The sequence below is a fragment of the Felis catus genome, chromosome B4 (genome assembly GCF_018350175.1).
Source record: "Felis catus isolate Fca126 chromosome B4, F.catus_Fca126_mat1.0, whole genome shotgun sequence".
In the NCBI taxonomy this organism is placed as follows: domain Eukaryota; kingdom Metazoa; phylum Chordata; class Mammalia; order Carnivora; family Felidae; genus Felis; species Felis catus.
The window spans coordinates 58,535,787-58,562,498 of NC_058374.1; the positions used below are offsets into that span (position 1 = coordinate 58,535,787).

The window sequence follows — 26,712 nt, forward strand, 5'->3', positions numbered from 1 at the left end:
TAAGATTGTCATTTTTTCCCTTTAATTTTTAAAAAATTTATTCATTTATTTTGAGAGAATGCATGCATGAGGAGGGGAGGGGCAGAGACAGAGAGAGAGACAGAGAGACAGAGAGACAGAGAGAGAGAGAGAGAGAGAGAGAGAGAATATCCCAAGTAGGTTCCACACTGTCAGTGTAGAGCCAGATGCAGAACTCATACTCACGAACCATGAGATCATGACCTGAGCCGAAATCAAGAGTCAGATACTTTACTGACTGATCCACCAAGGTGCTCCTATCTTGTTTTTTCTTTAAAGTTTTATTACACATATATTTATTCCTGAACAATATAGTTTGCTTATTTTTGAACTTTATATAAATCCAATTATACTTTATGTATACGATTATAATTTACTTATTAAAGTATACATATAATAAAGTTTACAATTCTAACCATTTTTAAATGTGCAGGTCAGTGGTATTAAATACATTTACACTGTTGTACAACCATCACTACCACCCATTTCCAGAACTTTTTTAATGTTACAAACTGTTACTCTGTATCCATCAAACATTAACTCCCCTTCCTCCTGTGACCCTAGCCCCTGACAACCACCATTCCACTTTGTCTCTGAATTTGACTACTCTAGATATTTCACATAAGTATAATAATACAATAGTTGTCCTTTTGTATGTTTTAGATCTTTGGATACGTGTTACGGCTTGTAAGATTCATCCATGTTGACTGATATAGCTCTAGCTATATATTTTCACTGCTGAATAGTAACTCATTTTTATACTGATAGATATTGGATGGTTTCTAACTTGTTACCATCATAAATGATGCTGCTATAAACCTTCAAGTGTGTGCATCCTGGTGTCCATTTGCAAGAGTTTCTCTACAGTGTATAGTTCGGAGTAAAACTGGTCGATATGTGCATTTTCAACCTTATTGAAGATGACCTTTCCAAAGTATTTCAACTTATACTCCCATAATCATTATACAAATCAATGTTTGTTAGTTTCAGTGCTTTTGTTTCTCTAGTAGTTGGATTTAGTTTTTAGTTTTTTTTTTTCCCCTCAATACCTTTATCAGGCTAAGGAAGTGCCCTTTAACATATTAAACGGTAATGTATAGTAATTGAATTTCCAACTAATCTGATTCCACTCATTTAATTTCCTATGTTAAACCAATTCTGCCTTCTGGAGATAAACTGAATTGGGTTATAACTTATTATCACTCTATATACTTCCAGATTGAGCTTCCTAACCTTTTCTTTAGAAATTTTGTACTTAAGCTCATGAATGGGCTTCAATTTTCCTTTCTCATACTATTCTCAGGATACCCAGGTAACTAAAAATGAATTAGGAGTGCTACCTCTTTCTTTATACTCTAGAAGAATTTGTATAAAAATGAAATTACTTATCTTTGAATGAAGAACTAGCTAACAAACACTTGTAGACTTAGAATTTTCTTTCTGGGAAGATTTTTAACCACTGATGTAACTTTTCAAATGATTATAGGACTACTTAGGTTTTCTACTTATGATACAGTTTAAGTTTTTTTTTTTTTCCTGGCTACTTGTCGAATTCATCTAAATTTTCTAACTTACTGACACATAAAGCTATTCAAATAATGTAATTTATTATTAAAGTCATATTTCCCTTTTCATTCCTAATATTCATTATTTATGCCTTTCGTTCTTCTTGATAAAATTTACCAGCGGATTGTCTATTTTATCAGCATTTTCAAAGAAATAAGTTGTGGCCTGTTCATTCAATTATTTTAAGAAATATTGAGAATATAACATGTGATGGGCATTTGAGATATACCAGTAAACAGACAAAAATCTTTTGTACTTATGAGCTTATATTCAAATAGGAAGAGAAAGACAAAAACAATAAATAAAATTTGAAAATAAGTTATAAAACATTTTAGAGGATGAAAGTGCTATGGAGGAAAACAAAGGGGCTCCAGACTGCAGGCATAGTTAGAGAAGGGATGAATTACAATTTCAAACAGAGTGGTTAGGATGGGCCTCAAGGAGAAGGTAACATTTCTTTGAGGACCTGAAGGATATGAGGTTGATTCTCTTCATTGTATGTCTTCTATTTCATTAATTTTTCTAGATCTTTATTATTCCCCTCCCTCCTTACTTTGAATTTTCCTTTTGTTACTTTTTTTTTTATGTTTTATTTTATTTTTGAGAGACAGAGAGAGAGATGGGGGGGAGGAGGGGTGTGGGGGGGGGGGAGACAGTGCGAGCAGGGGAAGGACAGAGAGGGAGACACAGAATCCGAAGACAGGCTCCAGGCTCTGAGCACAGATACCGACGGGAGGCTCAAACTCACAAACCATGAGATCATGGCCAGAGCCCAAGTTGGACGCTTAACCGACTGAGCCACCCAGACGCCCCTTCTTTTGTTACTTCTTGAGATGATGCTTAATGTTTCAGTCTTTTTTCTTCTTCTGCAAGTATTTAGGGCTATACATTTTTCTGTAAGTATTGCTTTAGATACATTCAACAAATTTTCAAGTATTTTCCTTATCATTGACTTGTATCTTCTGACTTCCATTATCTTACTTCTTGACCCACTAGAAAGTTTTAAGAATTCCCAGCATATTGGATCTTCCTGTTTATAACTGATTTGATTTCTTTAAAGCTTAATTTCATTGAGGTTATAATACATGCTCTGAACTGTTTCAATCTTTTGAACTCTGAGAATATGTTTATGTCACAGTACATTGCCAATTTTGTGCAAAAATGTGTTTAAAATTCTCTAGTTGTTGAGTGCAGTGTTCTAAATGTTTACTTCATTAGATTTGTTCATCATGTTGTTCCAATCTTCTAAATCCTTATTTTTTTTTTAATTTTTTTTTCAACGTTTATTTTGGGGACAGAGAGAGACAGAGCATGAACGGGGGAGGGGCAGAGAGAGAGGGAGACACAGAATCAGAAACAGGCTCCAGGCTCTGAGCCATCAGCCCAGAGCCTGATGCGGGGCTCGAACTCACGGACCGTGAGATCGTGACCTGGCTGAAGTCAGACGCTTAACCGACTGCGCCACCCAGGCGCCCCATCTAAATCCTTATTTTTTAATAGTTGTTCTATCAGTTACTGAAAGAGGAAATCTTCCACTATGATTGTGGACTTGTCTATTTCTGCTGATCTCTGAATTCGTGAATTACATATTTCAATTATATATTTGTATATATACAAACTTATATACAAATTATATTTTCTTGGTTAGTCAAATCTTTATCATTACAAAATGGCCCTCTTCATTTCTAGAATTTTGGTTTAAAAAATCTATTGTGTCTAATATTAATATAGCAATATCAGCTTTCATTTTTCTAGTATTTGCATAGCATATCTTTTTCCATCATCTTAAACTTTTCTGTATCTTTATTCTTTAGATGGTGTTTATTAAAAGATTACTGTTGGAGTTTATTTTTTATCCAATCTGGCAATCTTCCCCTTTTGATTTTTGATTTTGGGGTGTTGTGCCTTCTTCTTGTATTCTTTCTTGACACCTTTTCGATGGATTTCTTTTTGGGGGGGGGTCAATATACTATTTTCCCTTTACTAATTTGATAGTTATATATCTGTTTATATCATTTCAGTGACTGTCCTAGAAAGTCAACATATATACCAAATATAAGAATACATTTAGGGGCACCTGGCTGACTCAGTTGATGAAGTGTCCAACTTTTTTATTATTATTATTATTATTATTAATTTTTGAAAGAGAGAGAGACAGAGTGTGAGCAGGGGAGGGGCAGAGAGAGGGAGACACAGAATCCAAAGCAGGCTCCAGGCTCTGAGCTGTCAGCACAGAGCCCGACACAGGGCTCGAACTGTGACATCATGACCTGAGCCGAAGTTGGATGCTTAACTGACCGAGCCACCCAGGTGCCCCAAGAGTCCAACTCTTGATTTCAGCTCAGGTCATGATCTCACAGTTCGTGGGTTCCATCCCTGCATCAGGTTCTGTGCTGACAGCACAGAGCCTGCTTGGGATTCTCTCTCTCCCTCTCTCTCTGCCCACTCCCCTTGCTCACATACTCTCTCTCCTCTCAAAAATAAACTTAAGGGGCACCTGGGTGGCTCAGTTGGTTGAACGTCCAGCTTTAGCTCAGGTCATGATCTCACAGTTCATGGTTTGAGCCCCGCATCAGGCTCTGTGTGGATAGCTCAGAGCCTGGAGTCTGCTCTGTCTCTCTCACTCTCTGCCCTCTCCTGCTTGTACTCTGTCTCTTTCTTTCCCTAAACTAAATTAAACTAAACAAACTTAAAAAAAAAAGAATATATTTATCCTACTACCAAACAGTACAAGGACTTTAGCACATCTTAATTTATACTCCTCCTACCTAGATTATATGTTATTGCTGTCATGTATCTTTTTATAACAGTAATTATAACAGATATAATTCACATACCATACAATTCATCCATTTAAAGTGTACAATTCAGTGGCTTTTAGTGTATTCAGAGTTGTACAACCACCACCTTAATCAGTCTTCATCACTCCTCAAAAAAGAAATCCCATAGCCATTAGCAGTCATCCCTTCCCATTTTCTCTCAACCCCCCCAGCTCAAGGAAACTACTAATCTACTTTCTCTATAGATTTGCCTATTCTGGACATTTTATATAACTTGAACCTTACAGTTTGAGGTGTTTTGTGACTGGCTTCTGTCACTTAACATAATGTTTTCAGAGTTCATCCATGCTGTGGTATGTATCAATACTACCACTTTATGGCTGATTTCATTGTATGGATATATGGCATTTTGTTTACTTATTCAGCAACTGATAAAAATTTTGGGTCCAGTTTGTTGTCCTGTATCTTATTTTTTAAACCTACATGTTATTTTGATTATTGTTTTATACCTTACACATATAATGTGTTTTGCAGGTGGCAAACTCAGTTTTTGCCTGAGAAAATATTTTTATTTCACCTTTATTTCTGAAAACGATTTGAGCTCATACAGAATTCTAAGTTGGCATTTATTTACTTTCAGCACCTTGAAGACCATCCCATTGTCTTTGGCTTCCACTGCTGCTGTTAAGACCAGAGCTCAAGTTTTGCTCAGTTCTGCAAATGCCCTCATGATAAAAACAGTTTTAAGTGCTTCCCCCTTACTTCTTTGGTTGTTTAGGTTTTCTCCTGATAATTTCTTACTATCTTATCAAATATTACTTGCTTTAAAGATGGTAGTTTTGATCTATATGTACATATTTTAGTCAGCATTTATTGTTTTTAGCAGAAAATTTTATCCAAAAAAACTTAAGCCCAATATTACTAGAAATGAAAAAACCAAAATAATATTTTTGATAAAATTACTTTTTCTTAGCACTTCCTTTAAATTGATTGAAACTTTACAACTGCAGATTTCACTCAAAGTATTTTTTAAAAATCTATTTACCTAATTAGCAAAACCTGGCCTTCAAAGTTAAGGCAATGGGCCGTATCACAATTACTTCCTATCACATTCAGTCTGACTTCATTTTTCAGTACAAATAAATGTGTTAATACACATCACCATGACAAGCTACCTTATGTTTTATAATGAGCCAGGTATGAATTGATTTCCTCACACATTGTTTTCAAAAGCTATAATTTTAATGTTCTGAACTTAACACCATTTATATTTTAGGGTCAACACTGAACATTCCATAGAAACCAGGACTCAAATTTTAGGCAACCTGAGCCTGTTTGTGAATACAGATCTTCCTTGAGATAGGGTTACATCTTGGTCAATGCATTTTAAGTTGAAAATATGGTTAAGTCAAAAATGCATTTAGTACACCTAACCTACCAAACATCAGAGTTTAGCCTAGCCTACCTTAAAAGTGCTTAGAATACTTACATTGGCCTACAATTGGACAAAATCATCTAACACAAAGCCTATTTTATAATAAAGTGTTGAGTATCTCATGTTATGCATTGCATATTGTACCGAAAGTGAAAAACAGAATGGGAGTATGGGTACAGAATGGTTATAAATGCTTTGGTTGTTTAACCTTATGATCATGTGGCTGGCTGGGAGCCGTGTCTCACTGCTGCTACCCAGAATGAGAGAGTATTGTGCCACTTATCACTAGTGCAAGAAAAGAGCAAAATTCGAAGAATGGTTTCTACTGAATATGTATCACTTTTATACCATCATAAAGTTGAAAAATCACAAGTAGAACCACTGTAATTTGGGGAACATATGTATAGCGTTCTAAAATTAAAATAGGATTTAAAGTACAGATGTGAACACTAAGTCCCCCCCATCCCCACCTTTGCCCATTATTCATAGTTCTACAGCTGGTGGTACTCAGGCACCATTCTTAACCTATTAAAATAAAATAAATTCAAATAAAACTATTCTAAGTCCTGTGAAATATCTTTTTTTTAATTGTTGTACTACTAAAGTTGTATTATTAAAAAGAATTCAAATATCAAAATTTCATTATTAATGCTATTTTCTTTACTGGAAGAACAGTCGTAATTATTAGCTGGGAACAACTGGAATCATCTATGCATTCATCAATCTGCATTGCAATTCTCCCCTACTATCTAATTAATGTCTTCTGCTACTTCATGTATTCTATGAAGTACAGTGGTTTCTGAAAAAAAAAATACTGATATAAATGCAGTGATAGATCTTTTAACAGTGTACCTTTTCTGTACTCTTGTACAATTTTCCTAGCTTTTTCAACAGATAATTCTAATTTATGTAAAGTTTCACAAGCATCTTTAGGGTCTATGTAAAAATATTAAGCTTATTTACATTTTTGTTGATACCTTTAATTTCTCTTCATTAAAAAAATTAATATTATTTTTGGGGTCTGGATGTTTTATCCATAAATTACAGAGGCACCTATGTGGCTCAGTTGGGTGGGCATCCAACTTCGGCTCAGGTCATGATCTCACATCTGTGGGTTCAAGCCCCGTTATCAGGCTCTGTGCTGACAGCTCCAAGCCTGGAGCCTGCTTTGGATTCTGTGTCTCCCTCTCTTTCTGCCCCTCCCCTGCCCTCACTCTGTCTCTCAAAAAATAACATAAAACGTTAAAAATCAATAAATAAGTAAATAAATTACATTGTGAGAGGGTTTTTAGCATCATCATATCACAATAATCTCATGGGTATTGTCACTAAAAATTATTATCAGTTCCACAATTCAAGATAACAATGTATAAGAAATCCAGAATATCTCAATACCTCTGATGCCACATTTTGCCACAAAAGACAAAATGTCCCTTGGTAACTTGATTAGAGAGAGTTTTACCAACATCCATATCTGATTTGTCCCTCAGTTTCATAGTCCAGGCCCTGGCGCAGTGAACCGCTAAGATTTGGATATGTTTTGTTTTGTAAAGCAAAAGGGTAATTGTGAAAAGTCAGGACTTCAAGACAGATTTTTTTTTTCCCCAGGAAAGGGGGAAATATGGAAGTTGATGATCTGGAAATTGATTTCCATAAAACTATCTGTGTCCTAGCATCCTTAGAAAACCTTTGTGTATCTCGGAGAGTACTTTTTACGTGTATAAGTGGTTAATTTCAGTGAAAAACTTCTAATCTAGACTGCTGCAATAGCTTCATAACTGGTCCTCCTGCTTCTACTCTTGCTTCCCTACAGTGAATTTTCCTCTCACCTTTTAAAAATGTAAATCAGACCATGTCACTCTTCTGCCTACAACTTTCCCAGGCTATCCACCATTCTCAGAATAAAACCCAAACATTTCACTATGGTCTACTTGGCTATTTTTGCAATATGTGTCTCTTCTTTCTAGAATGCTTATCCCCTAGATAACTATTACTAATTAAGCAACTCCCTTGCTTCTTCTAGGTCTCTACTTAATTTCCTTAACATCCTGTATGAAATAGCATCACCATTATCCCCTACCCCACATTTCTCACTGACCCCTTTCTTTGTTTTCTGTATTTTCAATGCTATTTGATACTATATTATTTTTTTCCTTCTTTTTTTTGAAATGTTTATTTTTGAGTGAGAGAGAGAAAGACAGAGAGGGAGTTGAGGGAAGGGCAGAGAGAGGGGGAGACACAGAATCCGAAGCAGGCTCCAGGCTCTGAGACGTCAGCACAGAGCCCAACACGGGACGCAAATTCATGAACCATGAGATCATGACCTGAGCAGAAGTCAGACACTTAACCCACTGAGTCACCCAAGTGCCCCAATATTATATTATTTCTTCAATTCTCCTCCCCAGACAGAATGTAAACTTCGGAAAATGAAACTACTATCTAAAAAGATATCTGCACCCCCATGTGCATAGCAAGACATGGAAACAAGCTAAGTATCCATCCACAGATGAATGGATAAATATATGTAAATGGAATATTATTCAGCCATAAAAAGGAGAAAATTTTGCTATTTGTGACAACATAGAGAAATGAGGGCATTATGCTAAGTGAAGGAAGTCAGAGATAATCACCACATGATCTCCCTTGCATGTGGAATCTAAAAAAGCTATATATTCTATAGAAAGCTATGTATTCTGTAGAAATAGAATAAATTGGTGACTTCCAGGGGCTAGGCCATGGGGGAAATGGGCAAATATCTGTCAAAGAGTATAAATTTCTAGTTATAAGATGAATAAATTCTGGAGATCTACTGTATAGCATGCTGACTATAGTTAAAAATACTGTATTGTGTATCTGAGACAAATTAAGACAGTCGGTCTTAAATGTTTTCATCACACACACACACACACACACACACACGCTGGTAATTACATGAGGTGATGGATGTGTAATTAACCTTAGTTTGGTAATAATTTCATAATATATAAGTATATCAAATCGTTATGTTGTATGCCTTAAACTTACACAATGTTATATGTCAATCATATCTCAATAAAGCTGCATAAAAAAAGAATGTAAGCTTCATGAGATCAGGGACTCTCTCTTGCTCCTGTTCTCTTAATGTCTACAACACTGCTAAATCAATGAAATAAGTATTCTTCCATATTTCTGCAAGGCCTTAAATACAAGATCTTCATTCCTACCTTGTTTGTGGTAGCAAAAAATAACATAAACAACAAACAAATAACAAATAAACAACATAAAAATCAGAGTACATGCTTTCAATGAAACATGATGCAGCTGTGAGAAGTGGCATTATCTCAATGTGCTGAAAGAAAAAGTTTCCAAAGACATACTTATTCTATCCAAACTATGATGCCATTAGATGTAATGTACCTTTAAATTACTACCAAAAAAGGGAATGCCCAACATGGAAGTCTAACAGGAGATGCCTGTATAAAGCCGGATATGAGTAAAGAGAAATGAACTCACAACACAGAAAGATACAGCAAGAAAACTTACAGATCTCAATCCTGAAAATGAATAGAAAGAGAAAAAAAAAAATCCCTGAAAATTTAGGCCACAAGCCAGTTCATGTGAATTTGCTGTCTGACTCATACCATTAGTGTGGTCCAAAAACTCACAAGCAGAGAATTTAAAAGTAGTATCAGGTTGTGAGTAAGCCCATGTGACTGACAGAAGCAAACATCCTCTCTGGAAGAAATGGATGTCAATCCAAGACTACGATGACTGTAAGATGATATAGATACATCTCAATTTTAGTAAAGTGTAAAAAGATGAGTATCCTAGAATATATTAAATACAGTCTCATTAAGTGATAAAGAGAAGCTGCAGGATACTCCCATCTGTGGGGAGAAAAGGATGTGTGTGTACTTCTCAATGCTAAGACAATTTAATGAAACGACATGCAATAGTTTTTCTAGTCTTGAGTAAGAGGAAATTTTCTGGTTTTTATGCTATTTTAATTTTGTACCATGTGCATATATTACTTTTCCCTTAAAAAAATCTGTGACAAATCAGAGAGAATAAAATATATCTTTCAATGTTTTCTTAACTATACTTACAGACTCAATTCATCCCCAACCACAATCTTTAAGAATGGAATAAATAAAAAGGGAGAGATTTACTCCTTACGTTTGGTCTCAAATTTCACAGGCTTACTATCACGATTCTCTAAGGGATACAACACTCTGAATAAAAGAATATAGAAGTATTTATGTAGCATCCATGCATACACAATTAAGCACCAAATCATTTGGAACAATGAGTTTTCACATTGAAAACAATGCCTCTAAAATTTCACAATCTAAAGCCAAAAATGAAAATCCACACAAACCAATAAACTATTATAGACCCACATACAAATAATTGTAGTCCTCCAGAATATTTCCATGAGAATGTGTCCTGAGCCTTCATAAATTTTGTTCAGTTATATCCATAGCCCTTACAACAATACCAGGTTGGTAGTGAGTCCAAGGGACTGAGAGAAGTAAACACAGAGGCACTCAACAGTATGTCTTGAAGCAATGTTTAATAGTGTAAATAATGAATACATACATTTAGATAAGCATTGCCTTTAAATAGTCAAAGCCTGAGGTGTTTTTAAATGGTGGCAGGGTACATGGGGTTTCACATATTCATTAGACAAATATTGATTCAATGTCTACTATGTGCCAGGCACTGAGCTAAACGCTATGAACATAAAAATAAATGACATGCTCCTGACCTTGAACAGCTCACCCCACATGGGGCTCTGGGCTGACAGCACAGAGCCTGCTTGGGATTCTCTCTCTCCCTCCCTCTGTGCCCCTCCCCCACTCACACTGTCTCTGTCTCTCTCAAAATAAAAATAAAAATAAAAATAAAGTTAAAATCTACTCAATGAAAAAAGAAAAAGGCATCCTAGGCATCCCTAATTAAATTCAATTTCTTGAATTAAATTAAATTAAATTAAATTAAATTAAATTAAATTAAATTTCTACAAAGTACAAAAGAAAATCAAGTATGCATTACTATACAATTCCCTTAAAGACCTATTACCTTAGGGTCCACTTTTAAAGTTTTGTAACTAAATTTTTGCGTTTATCTGGAAGAAAGAAAAGGGGTTCTGAACCTAACATTTTCTAGAGCACAACTAATAAAAAGCCCCAAATCTAGGTACATGTAAAAACTAAAGACTATTTTTAAGTCTTTGTGTAACTAGGAATATCTTTTTATATCAAATGTGAAATACTTCCTGTTTTGTAAAGGATTATCCATGATTTAAATAGCATTAATATCTACAAAGTAAGCTTAGTAAACCCTATAAACCATAATAAAACTAACTAGAAAACGTTTAAAATGTCTGTTCATACAACGTCAGTGTTTACAAGACTATCTATTTTGAGAAAATAATTTCTACCTACCTTTTTTGCTTTGGGACCCTGAAAGTCGGAAAAACAAAAGGATTGATAAATTTTTTAAAAACTCAGATATTTTTAACAAAAGTACCAAGATTATGTAAAACGCGAAAATTAGGAGAAGCCAGATAAAAAGCATAAGGAAACTCTCTGTACCATCTTTGCAACTTTAATGTAAATCTAAAATTATCTCCAAATGAAGTCTTTTTAAAAAGAATTTAGACAAAACTACAAGCAGGTCTAGGAAAAACTAAAGTAGTTCATCCACTGAAGCATCTTTTTAAAATTATACTCTTTAAATCTTACATTCTTTCTTATGACAATCACTCCATAATCTATGCAGAATGATGGGACCTAAACCTATACAGAGTAGCAGTCAGAAAGTGCTAGTTTAAACGGTTCAAAAGAACAATAATGATTAAGTACTGGTACTGATGTCAAATTTGAAAGTGTGGAAATGATTTCATAAACAAATTATCTTTCTGTGATTAGATTGCTAAGTTTATAGAAAGAAAATCAGTTATTTAAAGCAAGCTAATCTATGATAAAATGATTCTGTTCAGCAATGTGTCTTAATGCAGATCTATTCTTTGGAAATTATTTTGGAAAGCACAGTATTTCAATAAATATTTACCACTGGCATTATTATTACAAGTGATTCAATAACACTACTTGTAATTTCCTGATTAGGCTCATGTGTCCATTAAGTTTCTGATAAGGAATCGGTAGGAGATCATGTGACTAAAAGATCATACACTTTCCACATCTGAAGACTTATACAGGAGAAATTATTGGTTCAAGCTGTAAGATTATCACTGTATTAAATATAAATGTTGAAATTCACATGAAGCAGATTTTATCTTCTTGAAAAGTACACATATTTCATTAATTCATTCAGCAGATATTTAAGATCTGATTTGCACACAAGGTGCTCTGGGACACCAGAGGATATAAAGAAGAATAGTAGAGCTTTTGCTCTCATATAATTTTTACAGTTGGGTTCTATATCTATTATACTTACTATCAATTCATAGTTAACACACTTTCATCTTGAAATAACTACTATACAGCAGAATATGCAAACAATATTGCTCCTGTTCTCAAGTAGCCATATTTTAAAATGGGCAAATTACCATCTCTTACTAGTGCTTTTAATATGAAGCAGGGTTGGAATTAGTACTTATCCTAACCCCTCCTACAAATAATAAAAAGAGCATTATGTGTGGGGAAATAGGTTCTACTTACATAAATGGGTTAGAAAAAAGCTTAGGGAGGAAAGCCACCACCATAGGGCAAAAGCACCAAGGTTAGCTAGTGAGATATCGTAATGGATCACGAGTAACTTGTTATATCACCTGCAGGAAATTACTTTCCATCTGACACCAATACACTATTGTGCTTTGATCACACACTCCACTTGCCCCCCGCCCCCCAGACCCTTTGCTTCTTAATCACACAAGTTAATGATTATTATCTGATTGTCTTCTTCACGTTCACCACACGTGTAAAATCTTGTGCGCTCAATAAATACGGAGACAAACCCCTGTTCAGGGCTCTTGTCTCCCCCTGGACATTAGCCTTTCTCATATTCAATTCTGTGTCCGCTCTCTTGCTGGACAAGAGAGAACTCGAGACTCATAGTCTATGACAATTATGTAGTATAGTACAGTTGACCCTTGAACAACACACGGGTTAGGGGTGCTGACCTCTATGTCGTCAAAAATCCACATGTAACTTATGACTCCCCCAAAACTTAACTACTAATAGCCTATTGTTGACTAGAAGACTTACTGATAACATATAGTCAGTTAACACATATTTTGTGTATTATGTTTATACATACTGTATTCTTACAACAAAATAAGCTAGAGAAAAGAAATATTAAGGAAATCATAAGAAAAGATACATTAACAGTGCTGTATTTATCAGAAAAAATCTGCCTATAAGTGGATTCCCGCAATTCAAAGTGGACCATTGTTATTCAGGGGTCAACTGTAGTTCTCAAAGTTCAGAGGGCATAAAAGTCACCTGGATGCTTGTTTAAAAAATGCATATTCCTTCAGTAAAAGTGTACACACTCACTTTCCCTTCCGCATTATGATTCAGTAGATATTAAGGACTGAACTGCATCCCCACAAAATTCATATGTTGAAGTCCTATCTCCCAGTACCTCCAAATTTTAGTTTATTTGGAACTAGGGTTGTTGTTGATATAATTAAACTAAGGTAAGATCATAATGGAACAGAATGGCCTTTAATCCAGTATGACTGGTGTCCTTATAAAAAGGAGAAATTTGGATACAGACATGCACACAGAAAGCACACCATATAAAGAATGGGGATATGTTGCCAAGGAACTATCAGAGCTCGGAAAGAGGTCTGAACAGATTCCTTTCCAGCACCTGCAGAGGGAGCAGAGCCCTGGAAACACCTTGATCTTAGATTTATCAGCCTCCAGAATTGTGAAACAGTAAGATTCTATTGTTTAAGCCACTTAGTTTGTTTTACTTTGTTACCTGGCAGCACTAGGAAACTAATACAGTAGACTTGGAGTCCAGTCTATTCCTGGACCCTGTATCTTAACAAGTTTTCCAGATGTGGTAAAAGCAAATGTTCCAGGGACATTTTGAGAAACATTGCTAGAGGGATAAGATGAAATTTATGCTCCATTGGAAAATAAATTAAAGGCTTATTCTTCCCTCAATTTACCAGCAGTTTTAAGTCAGTTTAAAGTCCATTTACTTCCTTGTCTTCCAGACATGAATGTTCTCCACATCTTATTTCTTCCCATCAATTCTGGAAACTCACATTCATACTTTAAAACACACTTTGAAAAGCATTGTTCTTCTCTGTGTCCTTCCTCACCCCAACTTCATTATTTCCAATTAATCTTACTCCATTGTAGACATTTCAATTGTTACGGTTAAAAAACTGTATTATTATTAGTTTAGCCTGTCTCCCAGAGCAGGGAGGTGTTGCAATATTCGCTTTTAGATCCTTGACTTCTAGCCTAGTGTCCAACACACAGAATTTAATTTGTATTTCCCCCTAATTAATGAATTAAATAATTAACTAATTACATTTTTTACTTCCTTTGGTTTTAACCATAGAAGATGGAAGTCCCATTTAAGAAAATGGGGGAAAAGATACTCTCATAGCTACAGGGTTGGTCTGTGTCCTTGGAAAAGTCATGACAGCTGAGAAGTGCATTAAAATAAAGCAAGAAGCTTTATTATACTTAATAAAGGCAAGGCAAGCTGAGTAACTTGAATTACAAAACAATTCATATTTCCACAACAGACCATAAAAAATAATTTTTCAAAGCAGAATAACTTGTAACAGTTTTTAATTAACCACTGAGGAGGCACAAAAACATACTTTTGCCAAGCTGCCAATAAAAAAAAGCAATTTAATGGAAACGTCTATCATTATTGGAAATTACCAGGTTCAGACCAATTCTTAAACCTAGCAACAATGCCAGATTAGGACACCGTCTGACCGCAATGGCCATCCCCCGTCTGCCGAAACCGGTTTGGGATTCCCATCGGTCCATCTCCCGGACGGGAAGGCCATAAATCAGAAGGCAGACTCCCCACAGGGATATGGGTGCTTTCTTAAACCGACCGACTCCCCTCTAAAATATGACATGCTCTTATTATATCATTGTAACATGGTGAATCACTGCTCGCCCCTCCACCACTTTTCCCGCTCACCATGCCGCAGCAAGCGCAAACCCGGTACCGGGCCAAATCTGAGATTAGAGTTGCGTGGACAAACGCTCCCGGGTAGTTAGGACGACAAGCCCCGCCCACTTGCGCCCTAGGGAAAGAGCCCAAATCTTCGCGGAAGTGTCCGCGCAATCGCGCTGGGGTTCTTCCGGGCGGCGCCCCGCCCCCTTCTCTGACTGGCTGCCCCACATCAACACCGCCCTGTTCGAGGCTGACCGACCCTGGAGTCGAAGTGGTCGGAGGCCTTTATGGCTGTGGAATGCCGCAAAGTGCGTGAGTGCAGCCGCCGGGGCGTTTTATTCTGTTTTCCAGATCTTGGGGTCTGGAGGCCGTGAAGTATGCTCTGGGGCAGGGACTACCGGGTGTGGCAAAGGCTTTCTGAACGTCTTCCGACGTTGACAGTTTCTCTTCCTCACAATTTCCCAGGAGTGTTTTGGGGCACTTCTTTCCGTGAGGGTTTCGAGAAGGAAGGGAGCCGTTGGCTACGCCACTGGGTCAAGTGATTGACACCTGGGTGGGCTGCCTGGGCCACCACAGTTTAGGCCCGACCGAGTGGCAGGGCTCAACTGGCAATTTAGAGAAGAACTAAACAAATTAGTTTCGAGAGGGTTGGTCATTTTAAAATTAATGACTTTCGGATTCTTCTCTCTGCACATGGTTCAGTTTACTCTCTGTGCGAGTTATGTATGTGCTGATTTTCCTAAGAGCAGCTCTAACGACGAAGTGGAAATTATTTGAAGCAAATCCTGGGTAAAGTCTTATGGTTGAAGGTCGCTGAGGCCCAGGAAGACTGATTAAGTTACTGGCCCAAGGTCACCGGCTCTTTGTACTAGCCAGTAGCACAACCTTCAGAATTTCAGTCTCCTCCCCGCAAGAGGAAACACTACCAATTTAGACCCACGGGGAAACTAGAAGACATTAAGTGATTAAGATATTAAGCTCCCTCCAAATCCTCACCCAATTCTCTGATCTCAGGGCCCTATTTTAGCATGACAAAACGTGAAATACTTTAAAATCGTTGGCACCATTTCTTATCTCTGAATTGTAATTTTATAATGCTCTCTCTTTTCCAACTTCATTGATGAAATGTATTAGTAAATAAGTATTACTGAGCTAGTCTTATGGGTTGAGGTCTTATTATCCCCATTGTAACAGAAATCCGATTGTAAATTATGACTTTACCATCTCCAAGCCCTGGTAGCAAGATACAAAACATCTTAATGTCGACCTCATACAGGGTTCTGAAGCCATTTAATATGAAAGTAAGCTTTTTAGTGTTTCAGACTACTGTTTATAAAACCTCAGTCAATTCAGTTAGGATTGGTGGGCCTAAGGAGGTGTTGACGTTCTTCCCAAATTACCTTAAAATGGTAGGCCTCTAAGGGAGAGGACTTGCTCAAGCCCTACACTCTAGGCCACCTCCCTCCCAGGGAGGAGGAATTGCTGTGGATGTGTGAGAACACACTGGACTGTGTTCTAGGGGTCACTATGCTATAAAAGATTGTACCAGTGAGTTCGGTTCTTCTCTTGTACTTCTCTTGCAAGTTGCCTAAGTGTAAGGGCGATTTCCTGTTCCTCCCTCTTTGCCGTCAGACAGGTATAACAATATCCACCCATTCTGAACATATACATAAATAGCTCTTTTCAGCTCACTTCTATACTCTGGCTTCTGGGTAGGGCTCAACCAAGCCAAATACCAGCCTTAGGGGGCAAAAATCTCTTGCCACCTACCTCTGTGATAACATATCCTTTGGTGCTGGCACTGGTTTTTTGTGTGAAGCTTTTTAGGCTTAGTTTAGGGACATGTGTGTCAGCTGTTTGAGTCAAATCTAACAACCCAATAAATAATAATATTGCACTGCCTTTCTTTGCCAGTTTTCCTTCAGCTTTTATTGGCATCTGAACTTCATGAGGAAAAGTAATTAGCAACAGCTTTTGGCAACCAGTAAAATGACAGTTCTTAGATAACCCAGGAATGGAGTTGGTTAAATCTGAACTCCTCAGTCCACAGTTACTAGCAAAAAGCTATCAATGAGGATTGTACCTTCTTCTCCTTGCCCACCACATGCATTCTCAGAATGGTAGGGGACTTCTCTCAGTCGCTAAGAGTTTGCTTCTTTACAAAGAGCAGTAACCTCCATGACTTCATGCAGGGTTAAGGAGCAGTCCCCGGTCCCTGCTGCACTTCAGCTTCACCAATTGTGAACCCAGGGAGACCTCTTTCTCCCAATGGCTACTCAAATACTTAAAGGTCAACACAAAATAATAATGATTCCTATAAGGTACCCTATCAAAGAATGGGACAATTTTACCCTAATCAAACCAGCTACATTTTTTGCTGCGCAAATCCTTTATTATGTATAATTTGTAAACTAAAAAGACACTTTAAGCCAGATCTCTACAAGTTTTTACAAATGACAAATTGTGAGTTAAATAAAGCTGTGCTTCTAGCCAGAAAATTAAACAGGCTACAATTTGCAATTTGAAATTATGTCTATGTAGATTTAGAATCGTTTCTAAATGGTGGTTCTGAAGAGCCATTCTTCAGTAAGATTAACCATACTGGAAATTGGCTCTCAGCAAAAAAAAAGAAAAAAAAAAAAAAGAAATAAAAAAGAAAAGTTTTAAAATTGAAATTAGGTATTAATATAGTAAATTAAATACATCCATCTGACTTCATTCCTTTCCAAAACTCCACTAAATCTTCAGTGAAGGGATACAAAAATAAATTGGAAAAATGAGAGAGAAGAGAGAAGATGACAACAGTTAGATTTCGGAAGCTGCAAACCAGATAAATGAATGTGACTCAACACACCAGAAAAGCCCGATTTATACTGCATAATTCTTAAAAGGCACTGGAACAGGGCCAATGGAATTGGAAATGAAGAATGAAGTAAATCAAAGAGATTAAGTGAAAGCTCTTTGAGAAACACCTCTGGAGGGACCATACCTCTTACTCCTACAGAAGCATGGAGATTGATTTCTGACAAAATAATACTATTCTGTACACTGGGGTGTCTTCAGGTATACTAAGTACGAGAACCACACTGGAAACAGAAATTAAGTAAATTTGGTGTCTATACTGCTGAGTGCAAGGTCCCCCTTCTTCCACTTCTCAAGATTAGATAGGCAAATCCTCAGCAAATTGGAAGTTTCTTCTCTGGGGAATCTGACCAGTCCAGGAGGAATGATCTAACACTTTGACTTCAGAGGTTCCCCAACAATGGCCCACTCGGATCCTAAGAGAAGCTCAGAGTCTATCAGTTGCAACCATGTATACAAATCTTCTAAAAAGCTTTTTTTGTCCTTTCACTTATAAAAATGGACAGAAAAGGATTACCAGACTTGGGAGGAAAGCTCGGAAGCAATTTGGAGAAAAACAGAAAATTCCAAGAAAGCTTAAAGAATTGTTCTGCTGCATTGTATGTTTGCTGTATGAATTAGCTCAAAAACTACTAGTGAAGAGGGGAATTACAGAAGTATTAAAATGGAAATAATGTTTGTTCCTGTGTGGTTTTTTCCCCCTTAAGAAAGAGAATCCAGAGAACCAGATTTATGAACTTAAGCAAGAAATAAAAAGATTTTCATTTAGCTGCCATACTGACTTTAAACTTTTTAAAAACTTAAATTTTGGGGGGGACTTGGGTGGCTCAGTCGGTTAAGCATCCAACTTTGGCTCAGGTCATGATCTCTCAGTTCGTGAGTTCAAGCCCTGCGTCAGGCTCTGTGCTGATAGTTCAGAGCCTGGAGTCTGTTTCAGATTCTGCGTCTCCCCCATCTCGTCCCTTCCCCCACTCGCACTCGATCTCTCACACATAAATAAACATTAAAATAAAAAAATTTAAGTGCTTACACCCAGAGCTCCCACCCCAGAGAGGCATACCAGGTTTTAGGAAACTTGACTGCTGGCCAGTTGAACCACCTACCCTAATTAGCAGTCTTGTGGTTTAGATAGATCTCTATTTCCATGTCTATCTCACTATCTCCCAGCTCTACTCCTAACATTTTGCCAGCGTATTTACACCAATTTTTAAAAAGTTTTACTGGTATAATTAACATACAGTAAGTTATACTTCTTTAAAATGTAAATATAGTTTGATAAGTTTGACATTTCTATAAAACCATCACCACAATCATAATTAACATCTCCATCATCCCCGAGGATTTCCTCCTGCCTTTTGATCCCTCCTGTTCTCCAGCCCCTTGCTCCCATTCTCAGGCTACTCTGTTATTTCTAAGCATTTTGAACATTTCTGTGGTAGTCTCCAGCTATTCTACAAAATAAATAGCCTGTGATCTTCGCAAGTATGAAGTTCATAGAAGTCAAGGAAACCCTGAGGATCGGTTTCAGATTGAAGGCTAAAGAGACATGAAAACTAAATTCAGTGTGTAATGTTTGGACCTTTTTGCTATAAAATAGAGCATCTTTGGAATGAATGCCAAAATGTGGAGGGGGTGTGGATTTCAGTGGTAATGTAGCAGCATTAGTTTCCTGATTCTGATAGTTGTACTGTTCTGTAGGGAAATGTCCTTGTTCACAGGAAATATACTCTAAAGCTGTGCTGTCCAATATGGTTACAACTAAGCCACTGATAACCTATAAGCACTTGAATGTAGCTAACATGACACACTGTAATAATACTTTGGTATAAACAAAATATGTTAAAATAATTTCACGTTTTTAAGTTTTTATTTGAGAGGGGGGCGGGGAGAGAATGAGTGTTGGAGGGGCAGACAGAAATGGAGACAGAGGATCCAAAGCAGGCTCTGTGCTGACAGCAGAGAACCAGATTCAGGGCTCGAACCCAGGAACCATGAGATCATGACCTGAGCCAAAATCAGATGCTTAACTGAGCCACCCTGCTTGACTCCCACACTCAGCTTCTACTCTTTGGCCTCTCTTAGTATAGCACCCTTCTAGATATGATCAGGCCTCTTCCGTGTCCTCCAAACAAATCTGGCCTTGCCTTGAGAGCATTGTAGACAGTCTTCCTTTTGACAGGAAGGAAACTGAGGCTCAGAAAGGTTAAGTAATTTGTGTAATGTTATGCAGCTTGGATTCAAATCTCATTCATTTCACTCTGTATACATGGAGGTACACCTACATATCCCTCTTTGACAATTCATTTTCCCTCTCATTACCCTTTTTCCTTCGTAAGAAAATTCTCTTATTATGTCTCCCCCAAGAGAGGTTAGTTCTGTGAGAACACATATCTTATCTGACATTTCATGGCTATGTCAGTGCCTGGAACATAAAGTGCTCAAAAAGTTATTTACTGAATGAAAAACAAAGTTTCCATATTCCCAATATGTGCAATTGTTTTTGATTCTAAAAGAGACTATAATGCAGTTACTTACAAAACTTTTTATTTTTCTTTAGGTATGTTATGTATAAAGGCAGATACTTTTCATAATAAATGAAAATGGCCAATTCTTTAAGAGGAGAAGTACTGAACCTTTATAAAAATGTAAGTACTTATGTTGCCATTTTTATACATATGTTATTGAGATACAGATTGTTTAGAAATATATAATCTTTCTTTTTTAAGCTGCTGTATCTTGGACGAGACTATCCAAAAGGAGCAGACTATTTTAAGAGGCGTCTGAAGAATGTTTTCCTTAAAAACAAAGATGTGAAGGACCCAGAGAAGATCAAAGAACTTATTGGACGGGGCGAATTTGTAATGAAAGAGCTAGAAGCCTTATACTTCCTTAGGAAATACAGAGCGATGAAACAACGCTATTATTCAGATATCAACAAAACTAACTGATCACGATTACTATAATTTGACTGAAATTCAGTGTCAGCTATCTATGTATACCAGATATGATAAAAAATAATTGTGTCTTAAAATGGCAAGATATACAGGTTTTGTAAAAAAAAAAATACCTGTGCTGCCTTATTGAACTAAAATAGGTTTCAATTTCTATTCACAGAGCTTCATCAACAACACTTTATGCTTAATTTTACACAAAATTAGCAACATAGCCAACTACCAATTAAAATTTAATAAATACCCAATTTTGAATGAAAACACTGTACACTTGAAATAATTTTAACTTAGTAAGTTTTTGCCAATTATTCTTAGCCTCTTTCTCCATTTTACTGACAAGAGAATGCCACTTAATGCACATTTAACTAAGCAAAATAATTTCTTATACATTAATTCCCTTAACTTTTGAAGGAATACCAGCTTATTTTTGGCCCTATTTGGCACTTGACAGCACACATTCAAGGTTCGAGACAAAACAATAGCACCTGGCAATGATTTAAGTGTAGTTATAGAAATAATACGTATGGAGTAAGATTATTTTTGATCTTGAAGTAGGCTGCCAGTGATTGGCACTACATACATACCTATTTAATATATTCCATTATTAATTTTGCTGCTGGTTCTCTTTGGGTCTTAAAACAAGTCACCTGTTGTGTATCAAGTACCTTTACTGATAAAAAGTAATAAATAATGTTATTCTATTGTTTCATCATAAAGGTAGATCTGTTTTGCATCTACTTCTAAATGAATTAACATGATAATGGACCTAAATCTAGCACGGTTTTAAGTAAACACTTAAACCTTTACATAATGCTCACAACACCTTTCACAAATAAAGACTATACTTAACTGATAAGCTGCAAAAGATTCACTAATATTCACTAATATTACTGTTCTGTATCAACTGTGGGGCAAATGTTTCAAATTCCATCAAGAAGTACATACTGAAGCTGCAAAAGATTCACTAATATTCACTAATATTACTGTTCTGTATCAACTGTGGGGCAAATGTTTCAAATTCCATCAAGAAGTACACACTGGCGTAGTCACCATAACTATTTTTATTACATTACAATAATTAGGAGCAGTACAGTTCATGACAAAAATATTACAAATTTCAGATCACTTCACAGCACGTACTCCTATAAACATTTAAAAGTTAATTTTAATTAAAAGAGTGGTCATTTTTAAATTTAATGTTTGATATGACCAACATTCCTAGGTCAGCGCAACCAAATGATGGAAAACAACTGGATCACACTGCATATGTCCCACAAAAAAAAGCACAATGTACAAAATGTGCATGTTTCAGTTTACACTATACAAAAATAGTTAAAATACATTCCAGGTAAACATGTTACATTAAGAAATAGTACTAGTAAGAAATTGGCACTCAAAGGAAAAATGCAAAAGTATTTTCAACATGAAAACACAAGACAGTGGAATTGGAAACTTTTGGATAAAACATTACATAACCCATTTAGCTCTATGGGGAGGGGGACCCTCTGTAATTGACATTTCTGCAAGTGAAAACTTTGTTTTTTCCTAAATTCATATAAATTGCCTATCATCATCCCAAACAGGCACTTAAAACTATTAAACGAAAACAATCACTAACCTAGTTATGACTATTCTTCAAGAACTCATGTAAATGTATCTTTAGGAAGAAATAATTTTCATTTTCTGAAGGAATTTACAACTACCAGTTGTATGCTGTTCAATTTCTCAATGCAGATTTCATGCTACCCAATACTAACAGAAATTATTAAATATAAATTCAGTTTTAAAGTAACTGATTTTTTAAAAAAAACCATTAATACAGAGTTACCAAGAAATTATTATTTTTTGACAATGGAAATGACAGTTTTTATTGCCTACCAGAAAAACTGAATGTGTATATATATCGTTTAGAAGAAAATGGTTAAAAGAAAAAAAAAAATCACCGGAATACAAATGAGATGAACTTGTGCAAACTGCAACTGAACATGCCTCACAAAGTTTCTATATATTAGGACAAAATTGTGCAATGGTGGCAAAGATTTTGATAACCTAGAAGTTAGGTTCTAAATTCCTATGCAGTGTGACTCAGTTAAAATAGAGCCTAGAATTCCTAATTGGAAATATTCACTGAAATTATACTACATACTTCTGCTACGTTCTTCCACAAACATGTTAATGTCTAAGACTATGTAATTTAGCAACTTTTTTCAACTTCAACAAGGATTTTTATCTTTAAGGCCGTAATAATTACATAAATTTATTTCTAGAATTATGGCTCCCCTTTTAAAATCCCTACAAAAACAAACCTTGTGTCAAACCATTCAAAATTCACATAATAAAGGATAATTACCACTGCCTAAAAAAAGTTGCCCAGCTACATCAAAAAATTCAAGAGTCCTAAAAATCCCTCAGTTAAGCACTGCAATTCCTGAAATATGGCCATTTCTTTCTCTTGTGTAGAAACAAGAGGAAGTACTATAAAGTCTTAATGTTCCATAAACCTGTAATTTAGCACAGCATTTCAGAAACTGGACTGATTTTTACACAGAAATTTCTTTTTCTGTGAATTAGCTCAAGCATCTGTTTATTCATACCCAGATAAATAAAACTATTTTTAAATTCAATTATTTAATTTTAAGTCTATTTTAATTATTATACAAAGAGACCAACTAGAATAATACACACTTGGGAATTTTAATGTTATTATCTGACATATGATTTAATATGTACTATAAGTTGTCCCAAGAGAATCACATAATTATCCCAAATAAAAAACAATATATAGTCAAGTTTACTCCTTTAAAATAATGAAGTAAAGTGATTTATGTAAAGTAGCTTGATTAAACAGCTTTACTGGAATCAGAGCAAAACAATTATTTTAGAACTGGAAGAAACCTTAGAGACCATATCCCTTCTTTGCAAAACTAAAATATGCATTATGTTATCTCTGGGTCATGTGCCAAATGCCTCACTAAGATATTACAGACCACTCTAAAATATCAGCACTACTTAAGGATAGGGATCATGTCCCTTTTTGGGGGATATTGAAATATCCCCAGTGCTTTGTGCAGTACCTGGCATCTAGTAGGCACTCAAATAGTTGTTGAATAAATGAATTCTGCTAAAAAGTAAGCCTTGTGAATTAAATTTTAAGGTATTTTTCATTGTAAGATTTTGCTTATCAAAATAATGGAATGTATCACTGTTACCAGGGCTAGTCCTAATTTTAGATTATCTAAGGACATCTTTCAGTACTACCTTTATCAAATTCTTCCACTGGATAGGGTTCTGTCTATTCATAGCAGGTATGAAAATTCCTACTTAGTCACTAATGGACCGGGTAGCAAAGAGATGATGTTCAAAAGGATCAAAGTTAAATTGCTATATAGCTACCATCTAAAAATTAGCTATTAGGTCCATCTCACTATAGTATCTGTCAGATTATGTTAGGCCTGACTAATGTGACTTGATGGGAAGCCTTCACAGAGATATCCAAAGCAGCAATAAATCTTGAGGTTAGAGGAATCAAAAATACTAAAAGGAAAGCATCAAGTCATGGGGCATGTAGAAGGGTAGGCAGGCAAGATGACACTAATGTGGGGGAGTACTGATACTGATACTGGAGAGCAGATACTCAAAAATAAACTTCACCTCTTGCACAACTTTGCCTAAGACTGGCACTGAAGATAACACAGGTAAAAAGTTACAGATTGTGCTGAGATTGACAAATAGGTATTCCTTATGTAAACTGAATGTAAATCACATAGCTGTAATGCTAGATATAGCCTCTGAGATGACTTCTTTTAACATAGAAGAAATGGATAGTAAGTGATTTGCCCAAAATTGAATTGTAAAAGACACGTAACTAGAATCTAAGTCACCTTCCTCCTAGCCCAGTGATATTTTCACCTCAACACACCATCTTACTTCAGATATTTAAAAATACATCTTAAACGCATTGAAAGAATCATGTTATTAGTTTATTTTTTAAGCATTATATATTCTTAAATATGGACCATACTTGTAAAGTGTTTATGAAATGTTACTTTAGCCAGTGTTGAGAACTAGCCAATACTAGAGATTTTGAAACTTTTTCACTTCATTGTTTAAAAAAAATTAAAGTCTTGCCACCCCCAACCCCAAAATCTCATTTAAAATAATGTTTTTTAAAAAGTTCTGTTGGTTTTTTTAAAAGTGATGTTCCTGATCTGTCAGAGGACCACCACATGGTGAGAATGTAACTTATCCAAACTCTGCTAGTCCCTACTTTTGACCACCCAATGCATGAGCACACTAGGAGGCCACAGGGATGCAGTCCATACCATGAAACTCTTAGTGAAGCTCAAAGGTTCACACAAGGCCTGGCCTTGCAGTCTTGGTCTCTTTAACATCTACTAAAGCTAACTGGCCCAAAAAATCTTTAATGTCACTACCAGAATTAAAACTATTTTCTAAGACTGAAGTTCAACAAAAGATTTAAAGTTATGCTAAGAAAGAGCAATCTGACACAGGGAGACTATATTTAATTCCTATGGGAATTTTTTATACATGTTAAAATTTTTTCAATTATTACAAAAATTTAGTAGCATGTAAATATAGCCCCAAAATGGTTGCTATAATCCTCATCACATACTGGGTCTGCCTTAACAGGAAAAGCTATTCAGAGTATTATAGGAATTTATCTAATACAGAAAGTAAATGCCTTTTAATATTTTCCATTGCCTTGTATTTTTTTCCTTTTTTTCCCTTTTTATAGAAAAAATATAATATTTTGGGGAGCGTGACGATGACAAACAGCAGTGAAAAGATGGAGAAACTTTTATGAACAGTGTAACTTTACATTCATTAAGGGTGACTGAAACTATAGGACATTAATACCTACAAGATGAATCTACAAGAAGCCCATAAATTCATGTTCCCTCAATGTTTCAGTAAAACGAATCATGAAATCTCAACTGAAGTTATAATTAGTAATTAATCCATGTATGTGACTACATGAAACACAGAATAGGGATGATTCGAAAGTTTCATTAATTTGTTTCACACCAAAGTTCACAATTGGTAAGAAAAATAGGAAGTAATCAACTGCATGCACCAAAAACCCCAAGACAGAAATCTCAGGTATTCAGTTTCTTTTTCACAGGCATTGCTAGTTCAAAAACCAAAACTCAGGGAATACTGGCACTTAGAGGAAAAAAAGTTTCCACTGTCATTTAAAATAAGCATTCAAGATAAAAGCTAACAGTTTGGATGGAGCAGAAAATTAGGTAATGCTAAAACAAATGCTAATAATTTAGTGTAATGTACAAAAATTACCACTTTTACTTAAGTATGCCTTAAGAAAAAAGTACAAATTGTATTTACATAATTATACACTTTGTCTTTGACTTCTTTTTCTTCTTTTTACCATCTTTGCTCATCTTTTCTTTATGTTTTCGAATTTCTCGAACTAATGTATAGAAGGCATCGTCAACACCCTGAAACACATAACAAATATTAAAATGTGAATATATATGATGGATTGAGGTATAGAGATAACAGAAAGGATATACTACTACTGGAGACATTAATACTGAGAAAGAATAAGGACACTTTACATTTCTCTTTAGACAAAGACTTTTAGGATTCCTTTTTTTTTTTTTTTTAAGACTTTTAGGATTCTTAAATGTTTTCTTCATGAGTATTTCGTCAACATTATAAATAGGAACACTGATTTTCACAAAAGGCAAAGAAAAGCAGTGGTACAGAATCTTACATAAGCTGAACAAGTACCTTTTTCCCAGAACTTACTTTGCTACTTATTTTTTCATATTGACACACTTCTGTCACCAAATCCCAGTGCATTTCTGCATGTGTTTTTATGTGTGTGAAAATGCATTTACACTTAATTATCTCTGAGTTTCTACATGTTAGATATAAGACATGCAACTATGTACCACTTTCATAAATACTGACAGCAACAATATTTGAGCTCTGGGTTCAATACTTACTT

The 26,712-nt window shown here is 35.7% G+C and overlaps 3 protein-coding genes across 12 annotated transcripts in view; 1 reads left to right on the top strand and 2 right to left on the bottom strand.

Annotated features, from left to right (window-relative positions):
* The window catches only part of DNAI7 (dynein axonemal intermediate chain 7), an 81,680-nt gene extending 66,609 nt beyond the window's left edge, over nucleotides 1-15,071 (bottom strand). For 4 of the 8 annotated variants that reach the window (XM_045061556.1, XM_023256851.2, XM_023256852.2 and 1 more), the window contains exons 1-2: nucleotides 14,932-15,071; nucleotides 11,226-11,243 (exon numbers count right to left, since the gene is read on the bottom strand). In XM_045061556.1, the coding sequence (XP_044917491.1) occupies nucleotides 11,226-11,243; nucleotides 14,932-14,934 (21 nt within the window). In that variant the 5' untranslated portion in view covers nucleotides 14,935-15,071. The remainder of the gene's footprint in view (nucleotides 1-11,225; nucleotides 11,244-14,931) is intronic. The other 4 variants (XM_023256849.2, XM_023256847.2, XM_023256848.2 and 1 more) reach the window with 4 other exon arrangements.
* An 11-nt stretch (nucleotides 15,072-15,082) lies between these two features.
* Nucleotides 15,083-21,436, top strand: ETFRF1 (electron transfer flavoprotein regulatory factor 1). Of its 2 annotated transcripts, none has more exons than XM_003988501.6 (3): nucleotides 15,083-15,215; nucleotides 20,327-20,414; nucleotides 20,496-21,436. In XM_003988501.6, exons 2-3 carry the CDS (start codon nucleotides 20,364-20,366, stop codon nucleotides 20,715-20,717), a joined length of 273 nt encoding a protein of 90 aa, XP_003988550.1. In that variant the 5' UTR covers nucleotides 15,083-15,215; nucleotides 20,327-20,363; the 3' UTR covers nucleotides 20,718-21,436. The 2 variants fall into 2 exon arrangements, with proteins under 2 accessions (XP_003988550.1, XP_011282149.1); XM_011283847.3 differs by having other exon boundaries at nucleotides 15,086-15,219.
* A 327-nt stretch (nucleotides 21,437-21,763) lies between these two features.
* The window catches only part of KRAS (KRAS proto-oncogene, GTPase), a 40,370-nt gene continuing 35,421 nt past the window's right edge, over nucleotides 21,764-26,712 (bottom strand). For both annotated transcript variants that reach the window (XM_023256853.2, XM_045061560.1), the window contains one exon: nucleotides 21,764-26,197. In XM_023256853.2, the coding sequence (XP_023112621.1) occupies nucleotides 26,081-26,197 (117 nt within the window). In that variant the 3' untranslated portion in view covers nucleotides 21,764-26,080. The remainder of the gene's footprint in view (nucleotides 26,198-26,712) is intronic.